Source organism: Crinia signifera, chromosome 6, assembly GCF_055691185.1.
Source record: "Crinia signifera chromosome 6, ASM5569118v1, whole genome shotgun sequence".
Lineage (NCBI taxonomy): Eukaryota > Metazoa > Chordata > Amphibia > Anura > Myobatrachidae > Crinia > Crinia signifera.
The window spans coordinates 223,479,795-223,505,543 of record NC_139222.1 but is presented as its reverse complement, the minus strand read 5'-3'; the positions used below and the strand labels follow the sequence as shown (position 1 = coordinate 223,505,543).

Below are 25,749 nucleotides of genomic sequence, written 5' to 3'. Positions count from 1 at the left end.
ACCAGTAACTCTTTGACATGGTGGCACAAATCAAAAACTAAAATGGAGTTGATACATGTGATGAACACAAATTGACAGTAATTATTCCTGCTTGGATCTAAATGCATGCATATATATATATATATATATATATATATATATATATATATATATATATATACATACATACATACATACATGCATACATATATACTGGTATGCCCTATTGGCATCGATATCAGTGGTGTCAAGAAAAAAAGGGGGGTTTTGGGGGGATTCGCACTAGTGGGGATTCTTTAACAATTTTATTATATTGATGTTCAGTATGGGGTCAGAACTAACCTTTGGAGATGCTCTCCGTGTTGATCACAGTTCAAACCAGGGACAGTTCCCCGTGCACTTATTGTGACGGTGAGTGGTGCACCCCCGAGTTATACAGAGTTAATTCACATGAAAAAAAGGGGAAGAAAAAAGAAACTCGGGTGGGGTGCACACTAGACCCTCCTGAACTATTGTGCCTTAATGCGGTTTAAAATATTTTATTAATTTCATTAATTATGTAATTCCCACACAACAAAAATAATTTTTGAAAAAAACTTTTGAAACCGCATTAAGGCACAATAGTTCAGGAGGGTCTAGCGTGCACCCCACCCGAGTTTCTTTTTTCTTCCCCTTTTTTTGTCATGTGAATCGCTATCAGTGGTGACAGGTTTAAGGGGCGTGGTCTCATGTCAGCAAAGCCATGCCCCCTGATGCTGCTTGTCACATTCCCGTTCTCATCACACTGGAGGCTTGCTCAGCCCCTAGCCTCTCCCAGCACAGAGGATGACCACTGTGCTGCTTAGTTACAGAATTTGAGGGGGCAACTCTGCTGATTTGGTGTCAAATGGTGAGGCCTGCAACCTCTAGTGAAGCCACTCACTGCCTACTGGCATGCTTGGTTTCATATCCATCATCATTATCAGTGCACACATACAACTGCCCTTTTCAATGGGTATCATGCATACAGTATAATGACCTTATAAATGGACGATGAAAGGAGTTGGTAGTACTGTGCATATCCATTGGAAGGTACAACTAACAAAAGCACCCCCCCCCCCAAAAAAAAAAAAATATTGCATTACAAACATATGTGATCATTACACCAATATTAGTGTTAAGAAAATAATTGTGAGGCTTAATATTGTTTTACAAGAGCATGTCATAATTAGCCAATGGAGGACTGCAATAGAAACAATGCATTAGCAATTACTAGTATAGCATACTTATTCAGTGCCTGCTCCTGTCCGTTAAAAGCAACAACTGTCCGTATGGCTGTAATGATCTCCTCTGCCACTGCCCCGGCACTTGCATAAGCAGATAATTCCTTCATTGTAAAGGAAGCAAGAAGCTGTGATAGGAAACACAACAAAAAACATAAATTCCTATTCTAATTACAGTATGTGATTATTAGTCATAGTTACCTACTTTGTCATCGTAGCCCCACCCCCTGATTTACAATGGCAACATTATCTTTATTTGCAGGGGTGATCAGGGCTCAGCAGAAAGAAAGAGGGTGTAGCTGGTAGAGACATCGTGATGCAGGAGACTTGCCTGCTGTCCTGGATGGGGGTGTATGGGGGCCCGTACCAATAAAATGGTCAATATAATATGCTAGTGATGTCATTAAAATTATAAATGTGAAAATACTCCCAGTACAACAAGTATCTAAAACACACAATAGTTCACATTATGCCACAGTGCCCACCGCAATGGAAATGTACAGTAGCAATGTGTAAGGGGCCCTGGTCAACAGCCTTGCCTCCCTGTTATCCCTTTGAGTGCTACGTGAATTTGTCAAAATAGGTTTTTACACCATATTTTTTCATTTAAATTTATATAACAAATATGAGTGACGCTGGTATTTTTAGTGGATATTTTGAACATCGCTCACAGAGATGTTGGCACTCAAAGGGTTTAGTCAAGCAAAGTCTATATCCTATACAGCCTTTCAGTAATTGCAGCCAACAACATCTATCCACCAAAGTAGAGTTAACATTTTGCATGGTTATCACATGAAATCAGTATGCAGGAGTTATTCTGAATGCAGGATCCTAAGAGGTTCTTATGCACAACTGTCCAACATGCAGCCCCAGCGCACAGTCATCAATTGGTTAGCACTGTCATTAGCATTTACATATTTAGGAGGGTAATTAGGTGCGATGACACAAAGGAAATGTTTTATAGGGTATCCAATTAGAGATCACGTTACAAAATACTTATTCGTCTGTATTTCTACACTTTGGTTTCGGTGGTAGGTTTCTTGACTCTATGGCCCTTATTCTGGTTGGTGCGGTAATATCCGCGTGCGTTCGTACCGCCGATGTTTTGTGTCTGCGCATGTGCAGAGGCGTCTCTGCGCATGTGCGAGCGGGACGCAAGGCCAAATCCCGCATGAAATGTGAACACTCCGAACAGGGGGTGGAGAGGGGCGTGAAGGGCTATTTGGGCTCATTACCATATGCATACACCCCGCATTTCATGGGCGTTCCCATGCAAACGCTGGGCGTACGTATGGTAATGCAGTCGTGACGCACGTGTAGGGGGCGGACATATGACATCGCCGGATGTCAGCTGCCCGCCCAGATCCCTGCTTTTGCACGGAAAAATGTCCGTGTGGTCTGAGGTTGCGGGAGCTGGTGGACCACTCGGTCCTGCATTCGATGGTCTGCGACCATCGAATGATGGGGGAGGTTCCCTGAGATGGAGGAGGCGTATTCCATGAAAAATACACGCACGGTCCTGGCCGCATATTCGGATCCGGCCGCACCAATCAGAATAAGGGCCTATGTTTGCTTTATACTCATTCCCCTCTGCGAAGGTGTTTGTGAATGGCTGTTTCTCCTCTAGCTTTGCTATATCCAATGGTACTAGACAAGGATGCCCCCTCTCCATGCTTATTTTTTTTATTAGCCATTGAACCCTTGTTGGAAAAGATTAGGTCTACTGGCGGCATTAGTGGGCTCATTCTGGGTGGGATCCCTCATAAAATCTGCCTTTTTGCGGACAATTTACTTTTATGCCTCCTAAATCTTGGGGAATCACTTTTCACACTACATAAAGTGCTAGAGAATACACTAACATTTCCGTTTATAAATGAAACACATCCAAGACCGAAGCCCTCCTCTTAAACATTCCCCTTGAGGTAGTTGCATTACTGAAAGACAAATACTGGTATGCCTGGAAAACTCAGTCTATTAAATATTGCACGTGACCAGAGACTGTAATTTATCCAATTGTAATTTTAAACCAATACTTCACTCCTTTGAAAAATTTATTACAGACTGGTCTCTCCATGAGATTTCCTGGAGTCGGGTTGCATGTACCTCTTTCAAGCTATACCTAGGACTCCTCCCAAACTTCTTATCTCATAACTTAACAATTTGTTTTCCAGATATATTTGGAAGGGAACTAGACCCTGTATATCTAGGCAAACTCTTGTCCTTTCTAAGTGCTTTGGTGGCATTGCTCACCCAGATATAGATAGATACTGTATCAAATGGCGTGCTTGCTTAGTCAGGCCAGGGACTGGTTTGTGTCTCCCTCCCCCAAATCTTGGGTTCTTATAGAACGTTACATTCTGCCCAAATTCTCCGCTGATCCACCTTCCCATTTATTGATACATCGACCCATTAATGAGCCAAATATTGAAAACACTTACTATGGTCCAGAGTGCTGCAGATACACCAAGGAGAGGACTTACTGACAGGATGACGAGCGTCAGTTTCCAGCCATTCACAAACCCAATAACAATGCCAGCTATAAAGGTGGAAAGGAATTGGGTAAATATGGAAATTTTGTCACCAAGACCTTCGTGAATAGTGTTTATGTCCCTAGAAAATAAAGAAGCATTGTTAACCTTTTGTCTGTGACTTGACGGTTATACCCCTTTCACACTGCACTTTTAAAACGGTATATTGCTGTTTTTTTCACATTTCAACACGTTTAAGGCTGCAGTGGGAAAGTGTCAGAGTTGATTTACCGGTTAAAGATAACCGGTATTTCAACACGTTTAAAAAGCAGAGTCCTACACGTTTCAGAGCCGTTTTTTATGCAGTGAGAATGGATCTGAAACGGTATTTAGCAAAAAACAACAGATTACAGACCTGTAATAGGCTGTCCCTTGCATTCTGCCTTGAAACGTGTTGAGGGGATTAAAACTAGTTGACTGATGTGAATGGTATTTAAATGGTATTTAAAACGGTAATCTAGTTCAATGTCAAGGCTCAGACCCCTTTTAAATACCGTTTTAAAATACAATTTTTTTTTTAAACGTTTAGGCAGTGTGAAAGTGGTATTACTGTACTACCAACATCCTCTGTATTATGTGTATTGTTTTTTTATGTCTGTAAAGTGCCTTGAGTCCTGTTGGAGAAAGTGCGCTATATAAATTAAACTTACTTACTTAACCTAGAGCAACCTAATGGCATCAATTGTTATGGGCACATTTCCACAGTCACTATCAAATATAATTTCCTATTTAAAATCTGAAGAATTTCTTTTAACATTATACATTTACAAAACAAGATCAAATCAGTACATTATCATAAATAAAACGACAGTTAGCCCGAAGGCTAGAATAGAAGCGCTGGTAATATGTATCCAAGATCCCCTGTTGCTATACACGTTTGCAGCCCCTTGTTAGAGGGTGTGTACCTCAAACAAAGCAGGAAAAAGGGGTTAAAGCTCATGCAGTTTGCACCGACAAGAGCTTCCAAGGGGCGCAGTTGTGTATAGCACAATAATGAGTCAGTTAATTCAAAAATCAATATTTTTTATTTTTAAAAAATAATAATAATAACAATATCAAAAAGCGAAGTGCACTTCAATATATAAAAACAAGACAATACAAGACTTACAACATAAAGACAACAGAGGCTACTAAAATTGTATATCCAATATGAGGCTTAAATCAATCTGGCATCCTTTGTGAGAACAAACACCCGCAGCATACATATAGTTACCAGTCCCGTAGTAATGAGAATGCCTGCTGTTAAGGGAACTTCAACCTCCTTATATGGACAGTTCAACCTCTGATTCAATAGAGGTATTCCCCTGATGTAAGGGGGATAGGAGGGAATTCCTCAGATGTCCAGCAGTGGCCGTTTTTCCTTTCAATCTGTTTAAAGGGCTTTTGCTCCGGCACTTTTCTCAGCAATCTCTGGGTATAGATACACATGCAGGTGCAGGGTTTCTAGCACAGCAAACAAAACGCGTTTCTCCGCCTAAAAAGACATCAGCGGCTTCCTCAGTTGCCAACTGAGGAAGCCGCTGATATCTTTTTAGGCGGAGAAACGCGTTTTGTTTGCTGTGCTAGAAACCCTGCACCTGCATGTGTATCTATACCCAGAGATTGCTGAGAAAAGTGCCGGAGCAAAAGCCCTTTAAACAGATTGAAAGGAAAAACGGCCACTGCTGGACATCTGAGGAATTCCCTCCTATCCCCCTTACATCAGGGGAATACCTCTATTGAATCAGAGGTTGAACTGTCCATATAAGGAGGTTGAAGTTCCCTTAACAGCAGGCATTCTCATTACTACGGGACTGGTAACTATATGTATGCTGCGGGTGTTTGTTCTCACAAAGGATGCCAGATTGATTTAAGCCTCATATTGGATATACAATTTTAGTAGCCTTTGTTGTCTTTATGTTGTAAGTCTTGTATTGTCTTGTTTTTATATATTGAAGTGCACTTCGCTTTTTGATATTGTTATTATTATTATTTTTTTTTAAAAATAAAAAATATTGATTTTTGAATTAACTGACTCATTATTGTGCTATACACAACTGCGCCCCTTGGAAGCTCTTGTCGGTGCAAACTGCATGAGCTTTAACCCCTTTTTCCTCCATTATCATAAATATTGGTGAGTTTAAAAAAACTCACCAAAATGCCTATCCTGCCCTAATGCCTATCATGACTGTTTCTGACCATACCACTGTGAGACCGTACCATTGTGAGATTTAAAAATGTAACATTTTTAGTCTGTGGGTATATAGCCTACAAGTCTGTTAGGGCCATATTTAATGAAACATGACATTCTTCGTATCATTCTTTACTATTCTTAAATGGTGCTCCAACCAATCAGCTCCTGTCATTTTTCAGACACATAACAAGAGCTGATTGGTTGAAGCACCATTTAACATTAGTAACTAATGATAATAAATAAATACAATTTAAATATTCTTTATATAATTATATAGGGCAGCAAATTCCATTGCGCTTTTACTTGTTATTAGAAATGTCCCTTTGTTACAACATGTGATGGCACACAAAAAGCAGGGAATGCATGAGAAGTACTGTAGTCATTTAATTACAGTGTAATTCAGTTGCTTCTTTTACCAATATTAGATTTTCTTACTCTGTAAGTCTGGTATTCAGTGTCCCGATCTGGTTTGAGTCAAACCAAGCCATTTCCTGATGGAGAACGGCTTTGAAGAATCTCTGCCGGATCCTGTGAGTCTGTCTCGCGGCAGATAACAAAAAGGTCCAAACTTGAAAAAAGCTCAGTACGAAGACACCAAAGCCAATCCCAATATAGTAGTATGAATATCTATGGAAAATAGATCATAATATGTTATGCAGACTTTTAATAAAGGGTAGGCAGCCAAAATGTTAACATTCAGAATGTTGACATGGCTAAATGTTGACGTTTCAGAACATCAACATGCATTCACAAAGTAGAAATTCTTGCAATGTCAACATTATGTAAGTATTGACATTGAATATCCACATTCTGTACATGGTATCATTTAACACATTTAACACAGGCATGTCCAAACTGTGGCCCTCCAGCTGTTGTGAAACTACACATCCCAGCATGCCTTACCATAGTTTTAGCATTCCCTAATAGGAAAACTGTGGCAAGGCATGATGGGACTTGTAGTTTCACAACAGCTGGAAGGCCATAGTTTGTACATGCCTGATTTAACATGTCAACACTGAGACCATGTCAACATTTTGACCTAGACATTCTGAATGAATGTTGACTTCATAGACTAAGCGCCAATAAAGGACATCTCAGTTGTTTATTATCAGTGGGTGATTCAAAATTCGCATTATACCCCTTTGGTTCAAAAACTGCAGGAAATGGGAAAACTGACTTAGATTCAAGATGGTGCCCATGTTTGGTACATACCCTAAAAGATAGCCCACCTCACCCATGCGTTCTTGTGCGCGTTGGACCACCCTCGTGGTGGAGCAGGGTCGCATGCGATAAATCGCATGTGACAGGACCTCAGGTGATGTATCGCATGCAATCCTGCTCTCTGGGAAGGTCCCGGGCAGCCCTAAGTGGGTCGGACAACCAAACACTGCTGCAGGACATCGTATTAGAGAGGATGTCAACTGAAGTAGAGAAACAAGTAAAGTAATTACCTGGAGCCACAGCTCCAAGGGATAAAGAGCAGATGCTGAGAAATGTGAAAGCAGCAAGAAAGTATAGGAACGTGGATGTCCTTGTCCTCCTACAGACAAATGAGCTGTCTCATTCTGTAGTCATAGTCTTACAAATTGAATTTATGAAGTTAAGGACTGCAATAAAGCAGGTGGCAACCAGTGTCACTTTTTTGTAGCATTGCCAGTACACAGAGGGAATGATATAAATCATCACATCAAATATGTCAATGCATGGCTAAAGAAGTGGTGTAATGCGGAGGTATTTGGATTAATAAGCCATATGGTAAGATAGGGCCTTATACAAAAAGTGATGTTCTGCATCCATGTTAAAGGAGAACCAGAATACTAATACCCCTTTTACACCAAAACCCCAGGTCGCACCCGGGTTTTTGGACCAAGCTTCAACCCAGGTGCGAACCGCCACGCCCAAACCCCCCCCCCCCCCCCCAAAAAAAAAAACAGAAAATGTAATCTTTCTTCTAAAGGCAATGCTGTATAAGAAGGACCGGTATTTGTTCTGATTATAGGCTACCTTGTCTGCTGCTGCCCAGGGATGTGGGGTCCACCACTCCCACAAAAAATAAGGGAGTTTTACAGGAAATCCATTCATAGCGGTGCCTTACAAGCCATATAATGAAACAATTTTATACATATACCATTCAGGGAGTTTCTCAATTATAAATGGTCATGGCATTTATTTTTCCATTAATAAAACAGTAAGGGGGTATTTTATAAGACTTTTTGCAACAATTTTTTAGGGGTTCTTAATCAGCCATAATTTTTGCCTTCTGCAATAATTTCATGAAAATACACATAGGATCCCTAAAAAGTTGTGGACATATGTGTTTTTGTGCCTGCAATCGAGAAACAAATGCATGTTATCGTATTTTTGGTTTTACCTGCCTGAGGCCCACATAAGTGTCGGGCAGGCAAATTAGCTGCAGTAAATGACTGGAAAGGGAGGAGGGATATCGGCACTTGGATAAAGAATAGTATCCAAGATGGCGGCGCGAGTAGATCGCGAGGCCCAGCGTCTCCGTGCTTACGGCATATTATTGATTTACCTCATTGTCCAGGGGCTGTTGGAGGGGGTGGATGCCGCCCGCCTGATGTATACACCAGCCAAGATGCTCCGTATCGGCGGGAGGTGGATAGAGAGCGGCCAGAGCGGCGTCTGCAGCCGCAGCAGCAGAGCGGTGGAGGGGAGGACGGCAGACGCTTCCTGGCGTGACCCGGCGGTTGCCATGGAGCCGGAGGTCACACATCCTGTCGGGCAGGGTAGTAGACGGAGGAGGCGGCGGGACAGAAGGCAGCGGAGGGGGAAGAGAGGGGGATTACGTGAGAGGCTGAGACAGGCACCCTCTCGGCTTCCACTACCCACTATATTTCTGGCTAACGTGAGGTCCCTGGTGAATAAGATGGAGGAACTGCAACTCAATATCAGGCACAGTACGAGAGTCTCTGACTGCAATGTTACCATCTTCACAGAGTCATGGTTGAATGATGGCATACCAGATAGTGCTATTATGTTGCCTGACCGTTGTGTTATAAGGGCTGACAGAATCTCCACTGATGCTGGGAAATCTAGAGGAGGTGGGCTATGCATTTACATCAATAATGCTTGGTGCAAGGACTTTGTTATAACAGAGAGACATTGCTCAGCCGACCTCAAATTCCTCATGATAAATTGCAGACCCTTTTATCTGCCCCGGGAGTTTACCTCTATTTTTATTACATCAGTGTACATTCCCCCAGATGCTACGGCAAATGTGGCTATGGAGGGCTTGTATAGTTCCATCAACAAACATATGTCTGCCAATCCAGAGGCGGCGTTCATAGCTGCTGGTGATTTTAATCATACAAATTTAAAATCTGTTCTGCCAAAGTATTATCAGAATGTCTCTTGTAAAACAAGAGGTGACAGAACCCTGGATCATGTATACACTAATATCCGTGATGCATATAAAGTGGCCTCCCTCCCCCATTTGGGGCAATCGGACCATGTATCTTTATTTCTCTCCCCGAAGTATATTACATTACGGCAAAAGACGGAACCTACCGTTAAGAACATTAAAGTTTGGCCTGCGGGAGCTGATGCATTATTGCAGGAGAAGTTTGAACTTACTAATTGGAGTTCATTTAGACCATATGAATCTTGGGGTCTGATGTAATTACTAATTTAAACCTGTATGCTTCCTCTGTGCTTGATTATATAGGCGTTACCACGAATAGTGTCACTACCTGGAAAAAGATCTCGGTATACCCGAACGAGAAGCCGTGGATGAATAGGGAGGTTCGGCTTCTGTTACGGGCACGGAATATTGCCTTTAGGAGAGAGGATGCTGAAGCTTATGGTATAGCTAGAGCAAACTTGAAGAAAGGCATTATCCGGGCTAAACGTTGTTATAAATTAAAGCTGGAGGATAACCTGGAAAAAGCTGATACCCGCCGTTTATGGCAGGGCATCCGGGTTATTAGTAATTACAAAGCTGATAAAACCAGTTCATCCCTTGATCTAGATGTCTCCTCACTAAATGAGTTGAACCAATTCTACGCCCGGTTCGATAGAGACAATAGTGAAAGGGTAACTAGAATGCTTCCTTCTGGTCAATCTCTTGTGTTAACATCTGCAGAGGTTCTCGCTGGTCTCGGTCAAATCAACGCGAACAAGTCGGCGGGACCGGATGGCATACCAGGACGAGTACTGAGAGCCTGTGCTGAACAGCTGACGGGGGTCTTTACAGACATTTTTAATATGTCCTTGTCCGCGTCGGCTGTTCCTGCTTGCTTTAAAAGTACTGCTATCATCCCGGTGCCTAAAAATCCCAGGCCGATGAGTTTGAATGATTACCGTCCAGTGGCTCTTACACCGATAGTCATGAAGTGCTTTGAGCGGTTGGTGTTAGTACATCTGAAGGCTGGTCTCCCCCCGTCTTTAGATCCATTCCAGTTTGCATACCGTAGCAATAGAAGTATTGATGACGCAGTTTCTTTGTTAATTCATACTGTGCTTTCACATCTGGAGAACAACAATACCTACGCCCGACTGTTGTTTGTTGACTTCAGGTCGGCGTTTAATACGGTGTTACCAACTAGACTAGTTTCAAAACTGGTAGACCTAGGGATTAACGGTCCATTATGTAACTGGATAGGGGATTTCTTAAGCGATAGGCCTCAAGTAGTCAGGATAGGTACAGTGAGCTCTGAATCGATTAGTCTGAATACTGGAGTGCCGCAAGGCTGTGTATTGAGCCCGTTTCTTTATTCTATCTTTACATCTGACTGCAAGTCGGTTTACAATTCTAACACCACCATTAAATTTGCAGACGATACGACATTGATTGGGCTAATTGATAATAATAATAATAATGAAATAGCATATAGGAATGAGATTCAGCATCTGGTGGATTGGTGTAGAGTAAATAATCTCTTCCTTAATGCTAGCAAGACTAAAGAGATTGTGGTGGATTTTCGTAAGAAAAAATCTACCCCAATCATGCCAATACAAATTAATGGAGCATTGGTGGAACGTGTTTCCAGTTTCAAATTCTTGGGGACTCACATTTCTGAGGACCTAACCTGGTCAATTAATATTAAATGCTGGGTGAAAAAGGCTCATCAACACCTTTTTTTCCTTAAGATGTTGAAAAAACATCAACTGTCACATCGTATACTGTTACATTTCTACCGATGTGCAGTTGAGAGCATCTTGACCAGCTGCATTTCTGTTTGGTATGGAAATTGCACCACTGCAGAAAGGAAACTTATACAGAGGGTGATTAAATCGGCCCAACGTATAATGGACACTACACTCCCGTCTGCTGAGGAGATTCAGAGTAAACGCTGCTTACGAAGAGCACACAATATTTTAAAAGACATAACTCATCCGGCAAACGGATTATTTGTGCTATTACCGTCAGGTAGGCGGTTTAGGTGCCTACGGAATAGGACGTCTAGGATGAAGAATAGCTTCTTTCCAAGGGCTATTGTTAAATTAAATAGGGAATGTAGCTTGGGTGGGGGGTTAATGGGCTTTTAGTATTCATTGTATAATTGTAAACTGTATGGACTTCTGGTTTTTTATAATATGGATGTATACGGATAGATGCTAAATTGAATTTTGTTGTCCTAAATTAGGATAATGACAATAAAGTTGTATCTAATCTAATGTATCTAATCTAATCTTGAATATTCTATAATGCTGTCGTTAACGACAGCAATGCTGCCATTACCGACAGCATTGAAGGCTGTGAGATCCAACTTTTTTTAAAGTCTGTTTGTTTTGTCGGAAACGTCTGTGGATTGTCAAATTCACGGCTGTTTTCTGACAATTTGCGTCCATTTTCAGGACTTTCCGACACTCGACTGTCGGTCCATTGAATACCAACAGTCGAATTAGTGTCAGGAGCTGGAAAAATGGCCAGGATTCCAACAGTCGGGACGTTCCGACTGTCAGAATCCTGGATTGAATACCCACTTAAGTCTTCTGTCTTGAAAAACATAAAAACAAGTTTCAAAAAGATAAATATTCAACTTAAATAATTTCCTAAAAAGTTCCTACCTTGTCATTTCAGTCTGTATGTTAAAAGTTCCAATGAATTCACATGATACCTCTCCAGTGGCATTGCTTAATGAAGTTTCTATATGGAAAGAAAAAAGTTGAAAAAATGTAAATAAATAAGAAGACAAGCAATTCACATTTTCTATCGACCAATCATGAGGTTTGAGAACTTACCTAGCTGAAAGCAAGTCATTACAATTCTAGTTTACTCCTCTCTATGGGGTAATACTAAGATGGGAGGTTCTATTGAAAATGGGACGCTGCACATAGCAACCAATCAGATACTACTTCTTTATTTAGCACCTTCTAGAAGATAACATATAGAATCTGGTTGGCAACATCCCTTCTTCAATATAACTCTATGTGGCTTATTTACTAAGATGGGATTTAATTGAAGATGGGATGTTGCTATAGGAAACCAATCAGATTATATCTATTATCTTCTAGAAGGTGCTAAATCAGTAAGAAGTAGAATCTGATTGGTTTCTATGGGCAACATCCCATCTTAGTAAATAAACCCCTATGACTTTCAACAGATTTTTTAATAACATATCTAGCAATATTTTTTGTTGCTTTTGATACTGTTTTGCCAGATCTTGGAAAATGACAAATCTCCCTAAACTTGATTCTAACAAATTGTTGTGAAATGTTAAAAAAAATTCCAAAAAATCTTTAATTGTGCAGTCCGTGTGGTGGCAGAATGTGGACCCATCCCTTGGATCTACTTTTGAATCAAATCTTTCTTGTGGCCTGAGCAAGTGAGAAGGAGCCAGCCAACAGTGATGAGGAGTTGGGCGGGAGATGCTGCAGTCAATCTGAGTAAGAGGGAGCAGTGACCTCAGAGCTGGGTCATGCGAGTGAGAAGGAAAAGTGACTGCGGAGCCCGGCCATGCAGGTGAGAGGGAGCAGCGATTGCGGAGACGGGCCATGCGGGTGAGAGGGAGCAGTGACTTCAGGTGCGGGTGAGAGGGAGCAGTGACCTCGGAGCCGGGCCATGCAGGTGAGGGAGAGCAGTGAGCAAGGAGCAGATGGGAGACGCAGTGGCTGCCTGTGAGTGACCACCTTGTTAAAAATCGGTGATGGGTTGGTTGTTGGGGACCTTCACATGCCTCTAAATATCTCAATCTAATATATATATATATATATATATATATATATATATATATATATATATATAGAGGTGATGGCCTGGCACTCCCGCAGCTGGGTCCAAATACCCCGGTGCCTTCCAGGTCAGGTAGGTAGAAAGATGGAAGAGGCAGCACTCAAATGGGATTTTTTTAAATGTATAATTGGCAGCAAAATAGGACCAACGTTTCGGGGTCTTGGTCACCCCTTTGTCAAGGTGCAAGTGGAAAACCACTTGCACCTTGACAAAGGGGTGACCAAGACCCCGAAACGTTGGTCCCATTTGAGTCTTCCGTCTTTCTATATATATATATATACACAATATATTTTTGTATTTATTTATTAACATTTTCTTATATAGCCCATACATTTTCCGCAGTGCTTTACAGAGAATATTTGAACATTCACATCAGTCCCTGCCCCAGTGGAGCTTACCATCTATATTCCCTACCACATGTACACGCACACACAGACATTCTAGGGTTAATTTTGCTGGCAGCTAATAAACCAATCAGTATATTTTTGGAATGTGGGAGGGGAAAGTAGAATATTTCCAGGAATAAAGCCTTATAACCAGGACCTACTTATAGAAGTTAGGGACAACTGGCAACTATGGAATCATAAAGAGACCTAAGTTCATCCCAGTCGCCCGGAGGCAAGTTAAAATATTTGGGGACTCCATTGCCTCAGGGAGTTACATCCCTGGAACTGTACATCCTATTTTAACAGATACAGTAAAGGGCAGCAAAGCAAAATAGTGTTCCCCAGCAATTTCATCTAGTAATGTTACACGGAGAATGAAAATTCTATAGTTTATATTTTCGTTAGAGGTTATCACTAAAGAAAAGATAATACTTACTATTTTGCATACCACTTTCAACAAAAGCATTTGTCATCTCCCCGAAGACTATGATCATGAGAGGAAGTCCAGTGCCACAGGCGAGAGAACACAGCAAACCCACAACCATCAGTATGATATCGATAGAATCAGCATAGCACAGCTGCAGAGAGAATCTCAGTCATTGGTGCTCTTTATTTATCGAGTAATCAAACTTCATTGAAATGTTATCTCCCCAGACAGGTACAGTGATACAAGCACATATATTCACACAGAAAGCCTTTTCTCTGCATACTTGTATTCATTTTAAGGGCCTATTCATCAATTTAGTTATGAAAAAACTTAAGGCCCCCATACACTACTACAATTTTGTCAGATTTTACCCGATTCCGACGGATCAGGGCGATACATCGGGTGAAAACTCACCAAATCGCATGTATTTTACATACAATACGATCCGATGCGTGGCCCGTGCGTATCGGATCTGGAGATTGAACCTCCTGCAAATAGGATACATCGGATGTGAGGCTGTCAGGTGTACAGTGTGTGGGCTTTTTAGCACCTGCGGGGTATCATATCCGATTTCCCGGAGATTCTGGTACTGGATAGGAGCAAATGTAAATTGTGATTCAGTAATTTGCTCCCAAAATATGTAAATGGCCAAAACTGTCCATTTACAGGTACTGTAATTGAATGTGTTTGATTTAAACAATTTGGCTGAATGTTTTTGCTTGTGAGCAAATTGCTGATTGTTATTAGCTCCCATCCAGTACCAGATTTTCAGTCCAACCAACTAGTTACAATGCCAGGTCTCATTACAGCAGTGTTACTGCACATGCACAAAATTAGTGATTAGAATGGATGCCTCTCTTATTCCTATAGGTAGAGGCCAGCTAATGTATCGGAAGTTGGCGTTAGGTCTGCAGTGAAGTTGTCAAAGCTGCCAGTTTTGGAGCTTTATAAATACAACTATGAACAGAGAGGCACTGTCACAACCATCACCCCACCCCTCGCCCCCAGCCGCAGACACCTGACCCCCCTCGACAAACGACCCCCAAGAAATCGGGCTAAATCGGATGTGTTTGACACCTCATCCGACCCGACACGCGGTCCCGTGCGCATCGGGTCAGACCCTACAGATTGAACCTGCAGATTGAACTTGTCGGATCGGACCCATCAGTGGCACATCGCGGGTGCTTTTTAGCACCCACGATGTGTTGGTCTGATCTGTAGATGTGTGACAGCGGTTGAGCACCACTGTCACACACCTACACTATGTGCAGCAGCGGGGATATACATGCAATAAATCACATGTGATTTATTGCATGTATAATTTGGCACATCAAGTGCCAAATCGTAAGCGAGCCCTATTGGGGAGCTGCCGGGGGGCTCTCAAGGGAAAACTGATCCGACTTGTCCTTAGAAGGCTTATTGATAGCCACTGTACTTAATTTAGTTGTAATTGTGTGGAAACTGCTGCGGCAAATAGAATTGATAAGCCGGGCCCTTAAGGTGTGTACACACCAGTCAATTTTCTTTGTAAATTGTTAATTTTGGCTCTTCTGAGCGATTTTGTTTAACATTTCAGCCAGTGTGTATGCTACAAACGATTCGCGCTCCCAGAAATTGTTAATGCTACCCACCGGAGAGGTCACTAAACAATATCATTAACAATATACTTCAGTATGTATGCCCTATATCTTTTTCCTGAAGCACTGCCTCAAATTGCCCAGTGTGTACGCACCTTAAGTGTATGTCCACTGTTTTGCAGTGCTAAGGCACAATCATGTCCCCTTAACAGTTCAAACCATTTTCCAAAATATAAAAATTGTGGTAACAACTACTAACAGAATAGCTGTATATATAAAATGTGTTGCAATGTGCAGCCAATGAAACCTTTACTTTTATTTTTAATGGCTTTGAAATTTCATTAGTTGCTGTGTGCCATAGCCATTTTTTTTGTAATTGTATGTATCAAATATACCCATTTTCCACTAGCAAAAAAACCCCAAGAATTTGTGCGAAGACGCTCAACGACCCGGGTTTTTTGCTAGTAGGAACATGTCCACCAGGTAGTTACCTGGGTTGGTCCCGGGATGCTCCCGGGTCCAGGGGCAGTCGAAATGGGTAACCCGGGTCACGTTCACTGCAATATTATAAAAGCCGCTGCTGGAAGATGCTCCCAATCTACCAGCGCCACCCAGGCCCCGCCTCCCAATTATGTAATCTGCCAGGCTTTATGATGGGTCAGGCTGCTAGTGGGAAAGGATTTGCAAGCCAGATTGTAGCCGGTTACAAAACCCCAGGTGCGACCAGGCTTGCATAGTGAAAAAGAGTATTACTGTAAATAACGTTGGTTGATGAATTTACATGCTTACCAGCTCAAAAAATCCCACCATAGATGCATTTTTAGAAGCATTCTTTCTGTCAATGAAACACAAAATAATTGTCAATTTTCACAATATTGGCAGCCAATAATGCTGTTTTCATTGGAATACAAAAAAACTTATTTGAATAGTCCTTAAAATCACAATATAAAAACCTTTAGTTGAAACCTGGTCTGCAATCTACATAAACCATTATTTTTCTAATGGCCCAACCATGAGGGCTGCTACATGGAACCATTTTTAGGGTATAGTTGTATGTTGATTGAGTCCTCACTACTTACATTTAAGCTGTAATGTGTATTGAGCTGTGGCGCTCTTTATTTGTACTGTATTTTTGTTATTTATTCAATGTTATGCCAAGCTTTGTCTCCCTGTATTTTCCTTTGTACGGCGCTGCGAAACACTTGTGGCGCCTTATAAATAAAATAATAATAATAATAATAATAATAATAGGGGCATGTCCAGTTCTTTCATTGATTAACTTTCTTGTTGTGTGAGTCTACAGCTTGTGACTGGTCCTCCTGCTCACTCATAGCCTGGTTTACTGCTTGGGCTGGGAATGATGCAGACCTTGAGACTCTGGCTAGGACAAGGTCACCTTAGTAAAACACTTTGCTTAGGGTAGGACTGGTCCGTATTTTCTACATTGAATTGTGGTTATCAATTTGGTACATTATCATTCATCGACTATCAGTATTTACCATATATTGTGATCAAGGGGCCCAGACCATGCACTCTCTAGTCTCTACTAGTTAGCCAAACTGGTGGCTGGCCATACCATTAAGTATGGGCTCCAGTGGTGGGCCCTTCCTGCCTCATGCCAACATTTCTTTACTAGATGGTAATAGAGAACTGTTCTTACTACAGTTCTATAATCTTTGCTTATTCCTGGCTGGATACGGTCATTTTAATTTCTATTATATCTTCCAGTATGTGTACGGTATATGAAAAAAAAAAAAAAAAGTTAAAAAGACAAAATAATAAAATAAAATTTTTATATAATATAAAATAATTTTTGTTTCAAGACAATGAAGTAAACTTTGGTGCAGCTTTAAATAGGCTTTCAGGATGCCTGCAGTCAGACTACGGATGCCGACATCCCAATTAGAGGCTAAAAGACCGGTGTCAGAATGCCAACATCAATAAGGATACCGATGCGGCATACCGATCGGAAGTATGCGGGGTAGGTTAGAATAAGGTCAGGGGAGAGGAAAGGTTACGCACTATTGGGGGACTTAGGGTTAGGCTGCAGTGGTGGGGGGGGGTAAAGATCAGGGTTAGGCTGCAGGGAGGGAGGTAGTTTTATTTTTAGGTGGTGGGGTAGGATGGTTTGCTTTAAGAGAGGTCAGGTAAGTATAATTACCAGACCCCTGTAATTACCAGATTCCCTCTATCGTGATACCGGCATTGGTTCTCCGACCGCAGGTATCCTGTCTGTATGTATTTCTTTCCCAGAAATATGATAGCTCCCAGTGAATTTGGATGATTTTTAGAGTGAACACTGAGTTTAACTCAGCATACAATTTCCATTGTGGTTCTTCTTCTTACTAAATGCATTGCATCACTGTAAACTGTTGTCTCAACTTTTGCTTAGAAAAATCAGCTCTTATCTGAGCACTAACATCATTTTACAATCCACACATAAAAATAAGCCCAATGTACAGCATATAAATGTTAATAAAACATAATTGTCCATGAAACTCATACTTTATTGCACATATATAATGCCTTTATATTTGCTATTATACCAAGTGGAGCATTAAGTGTGGCTGAACACCAGCTAATAAGTACAATTATACCTGCTTCTATCACAATTACCTTTGAAAGAAAAAAATCAAGATAGGCAGCAGTATCTGAGGTTAATGTGCTGAAACTCAGCATCACATACACTGTGCTTGTGACTATTATAATGCCATATTTACACAGCGGTTGTGGGAACAGAATTGATGAGGGGGGGGTTTGTACTTGGAAATCACATTCTATAATTTTTAAATGTGCATATGACAGTGGAATATAATGATTCAGTTGCCAATATCTGTATATAGCTACAGTAGATAGCTGTAATATTACAATATATTTGAAAGGAGATAAACACACACGGGAGTATCAGCTAAGTTGAGTAAGAACCAAGAAGTGGATTCAAAGATATGGAGTATTTGAGTTCTGTCTGGCCCCATCTTTTATAAAAATGTACAACTCCCTTTTCCACGTCAGGAAAAGATGCACGTCTGTCAAAGTATAATATTTTCAGTAGCAGTTGTCCATTGGGTTAAGATTATTTTTCTTAGCCGCCATCAAAATTATAGTCAATAGTGGAATAATTGCCTTGTAATTCAGTCCCAAGTCCCAATGAGTAAAGTGCAGGCATAGCATCGCTAATGGATCAGGCCGGATAGAAATCGTAAAAATTTGGTTGATGAAAACAACTATTTTATTCTAAAAACAACGGATTTTGCTACAAGTTCAAAAATTATGATAAAATTAAGTGTCAGAAACTTGACATTTAGGGCAGCATCCTGACTCCTCCCCATCATATGTTTCCTCTGGCACTGTGAGATGTATGCCCTGTTTAGAACTCTGAAAAAGGGGGTTTGGGGTATGGCGCTAGAATCACTATGTGTGCGGGAGCTGCTATACTCGAGTGGTCTAAGCTCGTACAAGTGCAGTATAGAAGAAGGATAGTAAAGCGCTCACCTATTGTATGCGTGGTATAGGAGATGCAGAGTCAGGAAGTAAGAAAAAGTAATTTATTGTAATACAAAATATCTACAATACGTAGAGGTGAAAATGCAATAAAAATACAGTGGGATATAAATGGGGCGATGGTGCCTGGAGCACAAATGTTCACTCAGGTAGAGTGGGTGGTGATAAGTCAATGGCAATGACAATGAGCCCGGGTAGGGAATGAGGGTGTCAACAGACCCCCTTTTTACCATAAACCTCCTGCAGTTTATGTCTCAAAGTTAAGTGAAATGCTGGGAGGTGTGATGGGCCCCTTGGGGAATGAGGGAATCAGCGGACCCCTTTTTAACCATAAACCTCCTGGGTTTATGTCCCATGCACTGATGATTATGTAAGCAGGCCTCCGAGGGAGGAGGTGCAGCAAGAGTTAATGTGAATAGGTGAGGGGGTGTGATGGCAGTGAGCGGCGTCCCACTCACTTACCACTTACCCAGTCAGCCGGCGTTTGGGGTGCTTCACTCTTGTTATGTCAGGTGAGAAGGCTGAGGTCTGATCTTGTGCCTATTTTACGAGGTTTAGAATAAACCTGTTTTTGCCTGCATTTGGATTGGAGGTGTTTTATCCTGCTTGGAATCCACAATAAAGAAACCTTTTTATGAATATAGGGATCTGTGTCTGTCTTTATAGGTCGTGAAGTTTCCTGTTTATAGAGATACCTTTTATGTGAATGTCTTCAAGTGAGGCTAGGTGAGTCTCACATCATGGATTCATCCTTGAAGATATAGAACATTTTCTGTGCCTAACATAAGGATCATCTTCTGTCCTTTTATGGTTGGAGGTTTGTTAAGCAACTCCCGCTAGAAAAGGATGGTTGGACCATATCCTGGATACAGTGCTGTGGAGATTCATTTTCTTGTGTCTATAATTCTATACATCGTTCATATGTAATTCATTTTAGAAATAATGTAATTTTTTTTGTTGCATTAATTATCGGAATGGCTCCAAATTTTAAATTGTCTTACGGAGGCCATGGGAAGTAAAATTCATGTAAAAAATATTAGGTAAAACAATCACCACCAGGGGGCGATTTTCCTTAAGTATCAGATATGCCATTTCCTTGAGCACGTAGGCCCTCTTCTCACTATTTACAGTAGACAACATCCTTGCAACCTTTTTCATTCTTTGTCTCAAATTCAAAATGGAATTACATTTAGAAAAACGTGAGTTAATGGTGAAACTGTTTTGCCAAAACTCACATTCAGCACCAGAAGCTTTGCAAAGATGGAAGTGGTTTTTTAACGTAATTTTGCTTGCTGTGACTTTTTTTCCCATGGCCACATTAATGGTGGGATGTACTAAGACAAAAATGCGGTAAACCCCCCATTTTACCACATTTTCAAATGTAATAATACCCGTCCGCCACGTCATCGCAGGGCAGGGCATCGCCCACCTTTGGTTCGTCGTGAAACTCATCCTCCCCCTAGCATATATAACAGCTCGATGTCCTACCAGCTGCAGGGGGGAGGAGGAGGCACTGTGCCGGGATGTGACAGAGACCCCCACACACCACATTACAGGTATCGTGGGGAGCCTTCGTCACAGTACTACGATGCTAGCCGCATATGTTAATACATATGCGCTAGCATTGGTGCGGCCGGGCGGCTAGGGGTGGTGATGTATTTTAATACATTTTGCCCTAAGACGTACATAGACGTGTAAAGTAGTTTTTTTCAATAGACTCTATAGTATATATATATATATATATATATATATAAATATATATATACCATAGCATTGTGTATATATATATATATATATATATATACTAGGTGATTCATCGCGCCCTACAGGCGCTCTTCACACCGTCGTAAGGGGCTGCGCCCCCTTAATTTGTGAACGTTTGTATATGAGAAATATGGTTAGAATTGTATGAAAGATGCCCTGTATTGCAACTTAGGTGTCCGCGAATCGCGGGAGGGGGGGTCGCGGAGGGTGCCGCGAATTGCAGGAGGGGGGGTCGCGGGGGTGCCGCGAATTGCAGGAGGGGGGGTTGTGGGGGGGTGGATGCTGCGAATCGCGGGAGGGGAGGGATTGCAGAGAATCGCGGGAGGGGGGTCGCGGGGTGGGTTGCCGCAAATCGCGGGAGGGGGGTTACGGGGGCGGGGTTGCGGCGAATCATGGTAGGGGGGCTCGCGGGGGGTGTGCCGTGAATCACGGGAGGGGGGGTCACGGGTTGGGGTGCCGAGAATCGCGGGGGTGTGTGTGTGTGCCGTGAATCGCGGGAGTGGGGGTTGCGGGGGGGTGGGGGGGTTGTGACGCGAATCGCTACAAGAAAAAATCAACACAGAAAGGTCAACACATGTAAATGTTGACATAAGTGTGGCACTTCATTGGTGTCCATGTCGACACATGAGAATGAATATGAAAACATTCAAAAAATGAAAAAAAAAACTTCAAAAACTCATGTCAACCTTTTTCATTGTCGACCATAGCCATGTCAGTGTTTTCCATGTGCAATTTAATTCTGGAGCTGCCGCGAATCGCGGGGGGGTGCCGCGAATTGCGGGAGGGGGGGTCGCGGGGGTGGGTGCGGCGAATCGCGGGAGGGGGGGTTACGGGGCGGGGGTTGCGGCGAATCATGGGATGGGGGGTCGCGGGGGTGTGCCGTGAATCACGGGAGGGGGGGTCACGGGATGGGGTGCCGAAAATCGCGGGGGAGGTGTGTGTGTGCCGTGAATCGCGGGAGTGGGGGTTGTGGGGGGGGGGGTGTGACGCAAATCGCCACAAGAAAAAATCAACACAGAAAGGTCAACACATGTAAATGTTGACATAAGTGTGGCACTTCATTGGTGTCCATGTCGACACATGAGAATGAATATGAAAATATTCAAAAAATGAAAAAAAAACTTCAAAAACTCATGTCAACCTTTTTCATTGTCGACCATAGCCATGTCAGTGTTTTCCATGTGCAATTTAATTCTGGAGCTGCCGCGAATCACGGGGGGTGCCGCGAATTGCGGGAGGGGGGGGTCGCGGGGTTGGGTGCTGCGAATCGCGGGAGGGCGGGGTTCACAGGGGTTCCGGTGGGGGGTTGCCGCGAATTGCGGGAGGTGGGGGGTCACGGGGGTGCCGCGAATCGCGGGAGGGGGGGTTGCGGGGGTGTGTGACGCGAATCGCCACAAGAAAAAATCAACACAGAAAGGTCAACACATGTAAATGTTGACATAAGTGTGCCACTTCATTGGTGTCCATGTCGACACATGACAATGAATATGAAAAAATTAAAAATATTAAAAATAAATCTTCAAAAACTCATGTCAACCGTTTTCATTGTCGACCATAGCCATGTCAGTGTTTTGCATGTGCCATTTAATCCTGGGGCTGCTGCGAATTGCGGGGGGGGGGGGGGGTGGTGCCGCGAATCGCGGGAGGGGGGTCGCAGGGGGGGTGCCGCCAATCGTGCAAGGGGGGGTCGCGGGGGGGTTCTTTTTGCCGCGAATCGCGGGGGGGGTGTTTTTTCCACGAATCGGGGGGGGGGTCACGGGGGAGGGTTTGCCGTGATTCGCGGGAAGGGGGGGTCGCGGGGTGGTGGTTATGCCGCGAATTGCGGGAGGGGTCGTGGGGGGGTTCTTTTTGCAGCGAATCGCGGGAGGGGGGGTCGCGGGGGTGTTTTTGCTGCGAATCGCGGTAGGAGGGGTCGCGGGGGAGCGGGTGTTTTTGCCGCGAATCGCGGGAGGGGGGGGGCGCGCGGGGGGGGAGGTTTTGCCGCAAATCGCGGGAGGGGGGCGCTCACCTGGTGGCTGTGGAGTAGCAGTGCTGGGCAACATGGGAAGGCAGTGGGTGTCTGGCACTGTCTGTGGGCTCACTGGGCTGGTTCTCTGTCACATACCTCCCAACATGACCCTCTCCAGGAGGGACACAATGCTCTGTTTCTAGACTTCCCCTTAATGTATGATTGCCATCACCTGTTTTAAACAGGTTAATTTCTCAGAAAGGTGTTCAGCACAGATGAAGGCAATCACACATTAAGAGGAAAGTCCAGGAACAGAGCGTTATAGACACAGACACCCACTTTGAGTGACAGATGTAGCCAAATATATAGGAGATATATATATATATATATATGTAAAAAATTATTTGGGGTCCGCACTCACATTCAGGGGCATGGGAACAGGTGGAGTACTACTTTAGAGAGGAGTTCAAATAATAACAAATTAGTCCAGCAAGGAAAGCTGAAGAGGGCACTCACCATTTGGATGCTAATCAGAGGAACAATTTTATTGTGATAAACACATATTTGACCTCCATGCTGGGCTCTTGTTGGATTTTCTGAGTCTTAAAAAAGTGTCCTCTGATTAGCATCCAATGGTGCGTGTCCACTTCAGCTTTCCTGTGCTGCATCAATTTGTTATATATATAATCTCATAATTTATTAAGGGCAAAATCAAAGCTTAAGCAAGCAATATTTTCGGAATAGAAGTGCCAGTATGCACATAATTACGGGGGAGACCAATAGATGACCATACATTAGGCTGTACTGTGGTGTGATTTTTCTACTTTACTGTAATTTGCACCCTTATAAAACATTACGATCCTACAAGACTTCATCCCGGACAAGCATTTAAAAGCGAAAATGATGCACTTTAGAATTGACAGCACAAGTAATGTGCATTATTTTGTGTTTGTAAATTACCCTCCCATTGACTTTTTTCAAATAATAAAACTAGCAATTACAGTACTGTATTGTAACATGTACTCCTTGATTTAATAAAATTATCCCTGCAATTTAATGTATAAATCCGTGGACAATGCATGAGTAGGACTCCAGGTCATTTCTCATCACACTGCCTAACATACATTACATTATGCTCCTTTAAGAGTCACCATGGTTTGACCATCAGCTGTGATTAAAAAATAAAATCTGATAGAGGAAAAATGACCCTTACTTGTCCCCCGTTTCCACAACAATACTTGCTGGCTTTTCATTTTGTTCGTTATGTTGAAAACTCGGGTTTTCATAAACATTTTCTGGATAGCCATCTAAAACAAGACGATTTAAATGTACCAATTAAAAATAGTTTATATACAGTATATTTTACATATACAAACATTCACACATCAGCAATGTGCCGCCAAGCATCGCCACTTGGCACCATATATTACTTAAGTCAGATGACTGAGGGACAGAAGGAGGGATGGAATATGACAGAGAGGCATAGATCTTGGGAACCCAAGATAGAGAGAGAAGGATAGGGAGAGAGAGAACAGAGATTATAAGGTTGGGGTAGACAGAGAAAAAAGTTTTAGGTTATGTCCTTGCTGTGCCTTTAAATTGGTATACTTATGTAGTATAGTATATGTGCCTCTTGTAGCCGCACTATAATTATCGTTCTCTAGTATTTTCAATTTATAGTCTGTTATTATCAAGGCTCCACCAGTGGGGTGAGTGGACACTACCCCAGGAATAATGCCTGCACACTGGGTGAACACATGCTTATAAGGTAAGCCATTTTTGTATGCTCAATAGTAGATTAAACACATGCCAACACAGGATAGTGCACCAACGTTTCAAAACTAAATTAAAATACCTTAAATAGGACACAAATAGCATGTGCAAAAGAAAAAAACAACAACTGTAAGACCTGAGGTGCACACATATGAAGTCACAAGTCTTCGCCCGCCACCATGATCAATACATAACGGCCCCCATTGAGATTGGTTCGCTCCCCTGCGCGTTCCCATGGGGAAGTGATGTTGTGCAACTGCGTATGCGCATAAACTTTTATGCGCATGTTCAGCCGCATTGTGCAAGCTGACATGGTGAACTGACATGAAAACGCTGGGGGTTTCCATAGTAATGCGACCGTGGCGCGGGTGTGGGGGTCAGGCATCTGACATCACCAGATGTCAGCTGCCCACCCACTTCCCACACAAGGGTGCTGCAAACCTAAGTCACCAGAGAGTGATTTACAGTAGATTTGCGAGTGCTGTAGAAATCATTCGATGGTCGGCGACCATCCAATGATTTCAACCGCGCATGCGAGCTGCAAATTGATTTTTATGCAAAACATCCATTCGCATGCATGCGGGGAAACTCAGTGTGTGTAGGGGGGGCAGACGGTCATGCGGGCGGCGTTTGGCTGCCTCGCAAAGCTTTGAAATCCACAGCTTTGCGAGTCAACCAGAATGAGGGCCAATATGTAATAGACAAACTAATACAGAGAAATGCATCTAACCATACAAACATGGTGAAGAATGTCTTTGTGAGCATCCAATAATGTATTATTAAGGAACCCTACTGAATGGAGCAAAAATATATATGGGGATTCTACTAAAAAACAGCATACCTATATAATACATGTCACAGGTAAAATAAAATAAAAATATTATTAGTAATATAGTCACACAAGAAGTATAAATATATTTATAAGAGTTTTGACCATCTTCAAGTTTTTTGGAAGAAGCACCAACCCTGAACTCTGAGCTTAAGTGGTCTGCAGAAATTCGGGTAAGGCAGTCCGAACCCTGGAAAATGAGTGCTGCAGTCGACCCGTGTTCGCCATCACGGAGGGCAACATTGCTGTGTGGGCCTTTATTGAGATAAAGATGGCCATGGCCCAATTAGAGAAAGAAATTGGCATCTCATTGGGATCTATCCGCTTTATAATCCATGAAATGCTTAGCCTAAGCAAGGTTTATACATGCTGGTTGCACCCAAAGCAGTAGCAGGCTCAAGTGA

At 42.5% G+C, this 25,749-nt stretch overlaps 1 protein-coding gene across 3 annotated transcripts in view; it reads right to left on the bottom strand.

Moving 5' to 3' along the window:
* Positions 1 to 25,749, bottom strand: part of LOC146009022 (ATP-dependent translocase ABCB1-like) — an 85,611-nt gene that overhangs the window by 40,490 nt on the left and 19,372 nt on the right. For all 3 annotated transcript variants that reach the window (XM_083148993.1, XM_083148991.1, XM_083148992.1), the window contains exons 3-9: positions 23,957 to 24,050; positions 16,320 to 16,365; positions 13,963 to 14,104; positions 11,976 to 12,054; positions 6,378 to 6,569; positions 3,680 to 3,851; positions 1,245 to 1,369 (exon numbers count right to left, since the gene is read on the bottom strand). In XM_083148993.1, the coding sequence (XP_083005119.1) occupies positions 1,245 to 1,369; positions 3,680 to 3,851; positions 6,378 to 6,569; positions 11,976 to 12,054; positions 13,963 to 14,104; positions 16,320 to 16,365; positions 23,957 to 24,050 (850 nt within the window). The remainder of the gene's footprint in view (positions 1 to 1,244; positions 1,370 to 3,679; positions 3,852 to 6,377; positions 6,570 to 11,975; positions 12,055 to 13,962; positions 14,105 to 16,319; positions 16,366 to 23,956; positions 24,051 to 25,749) is intronic.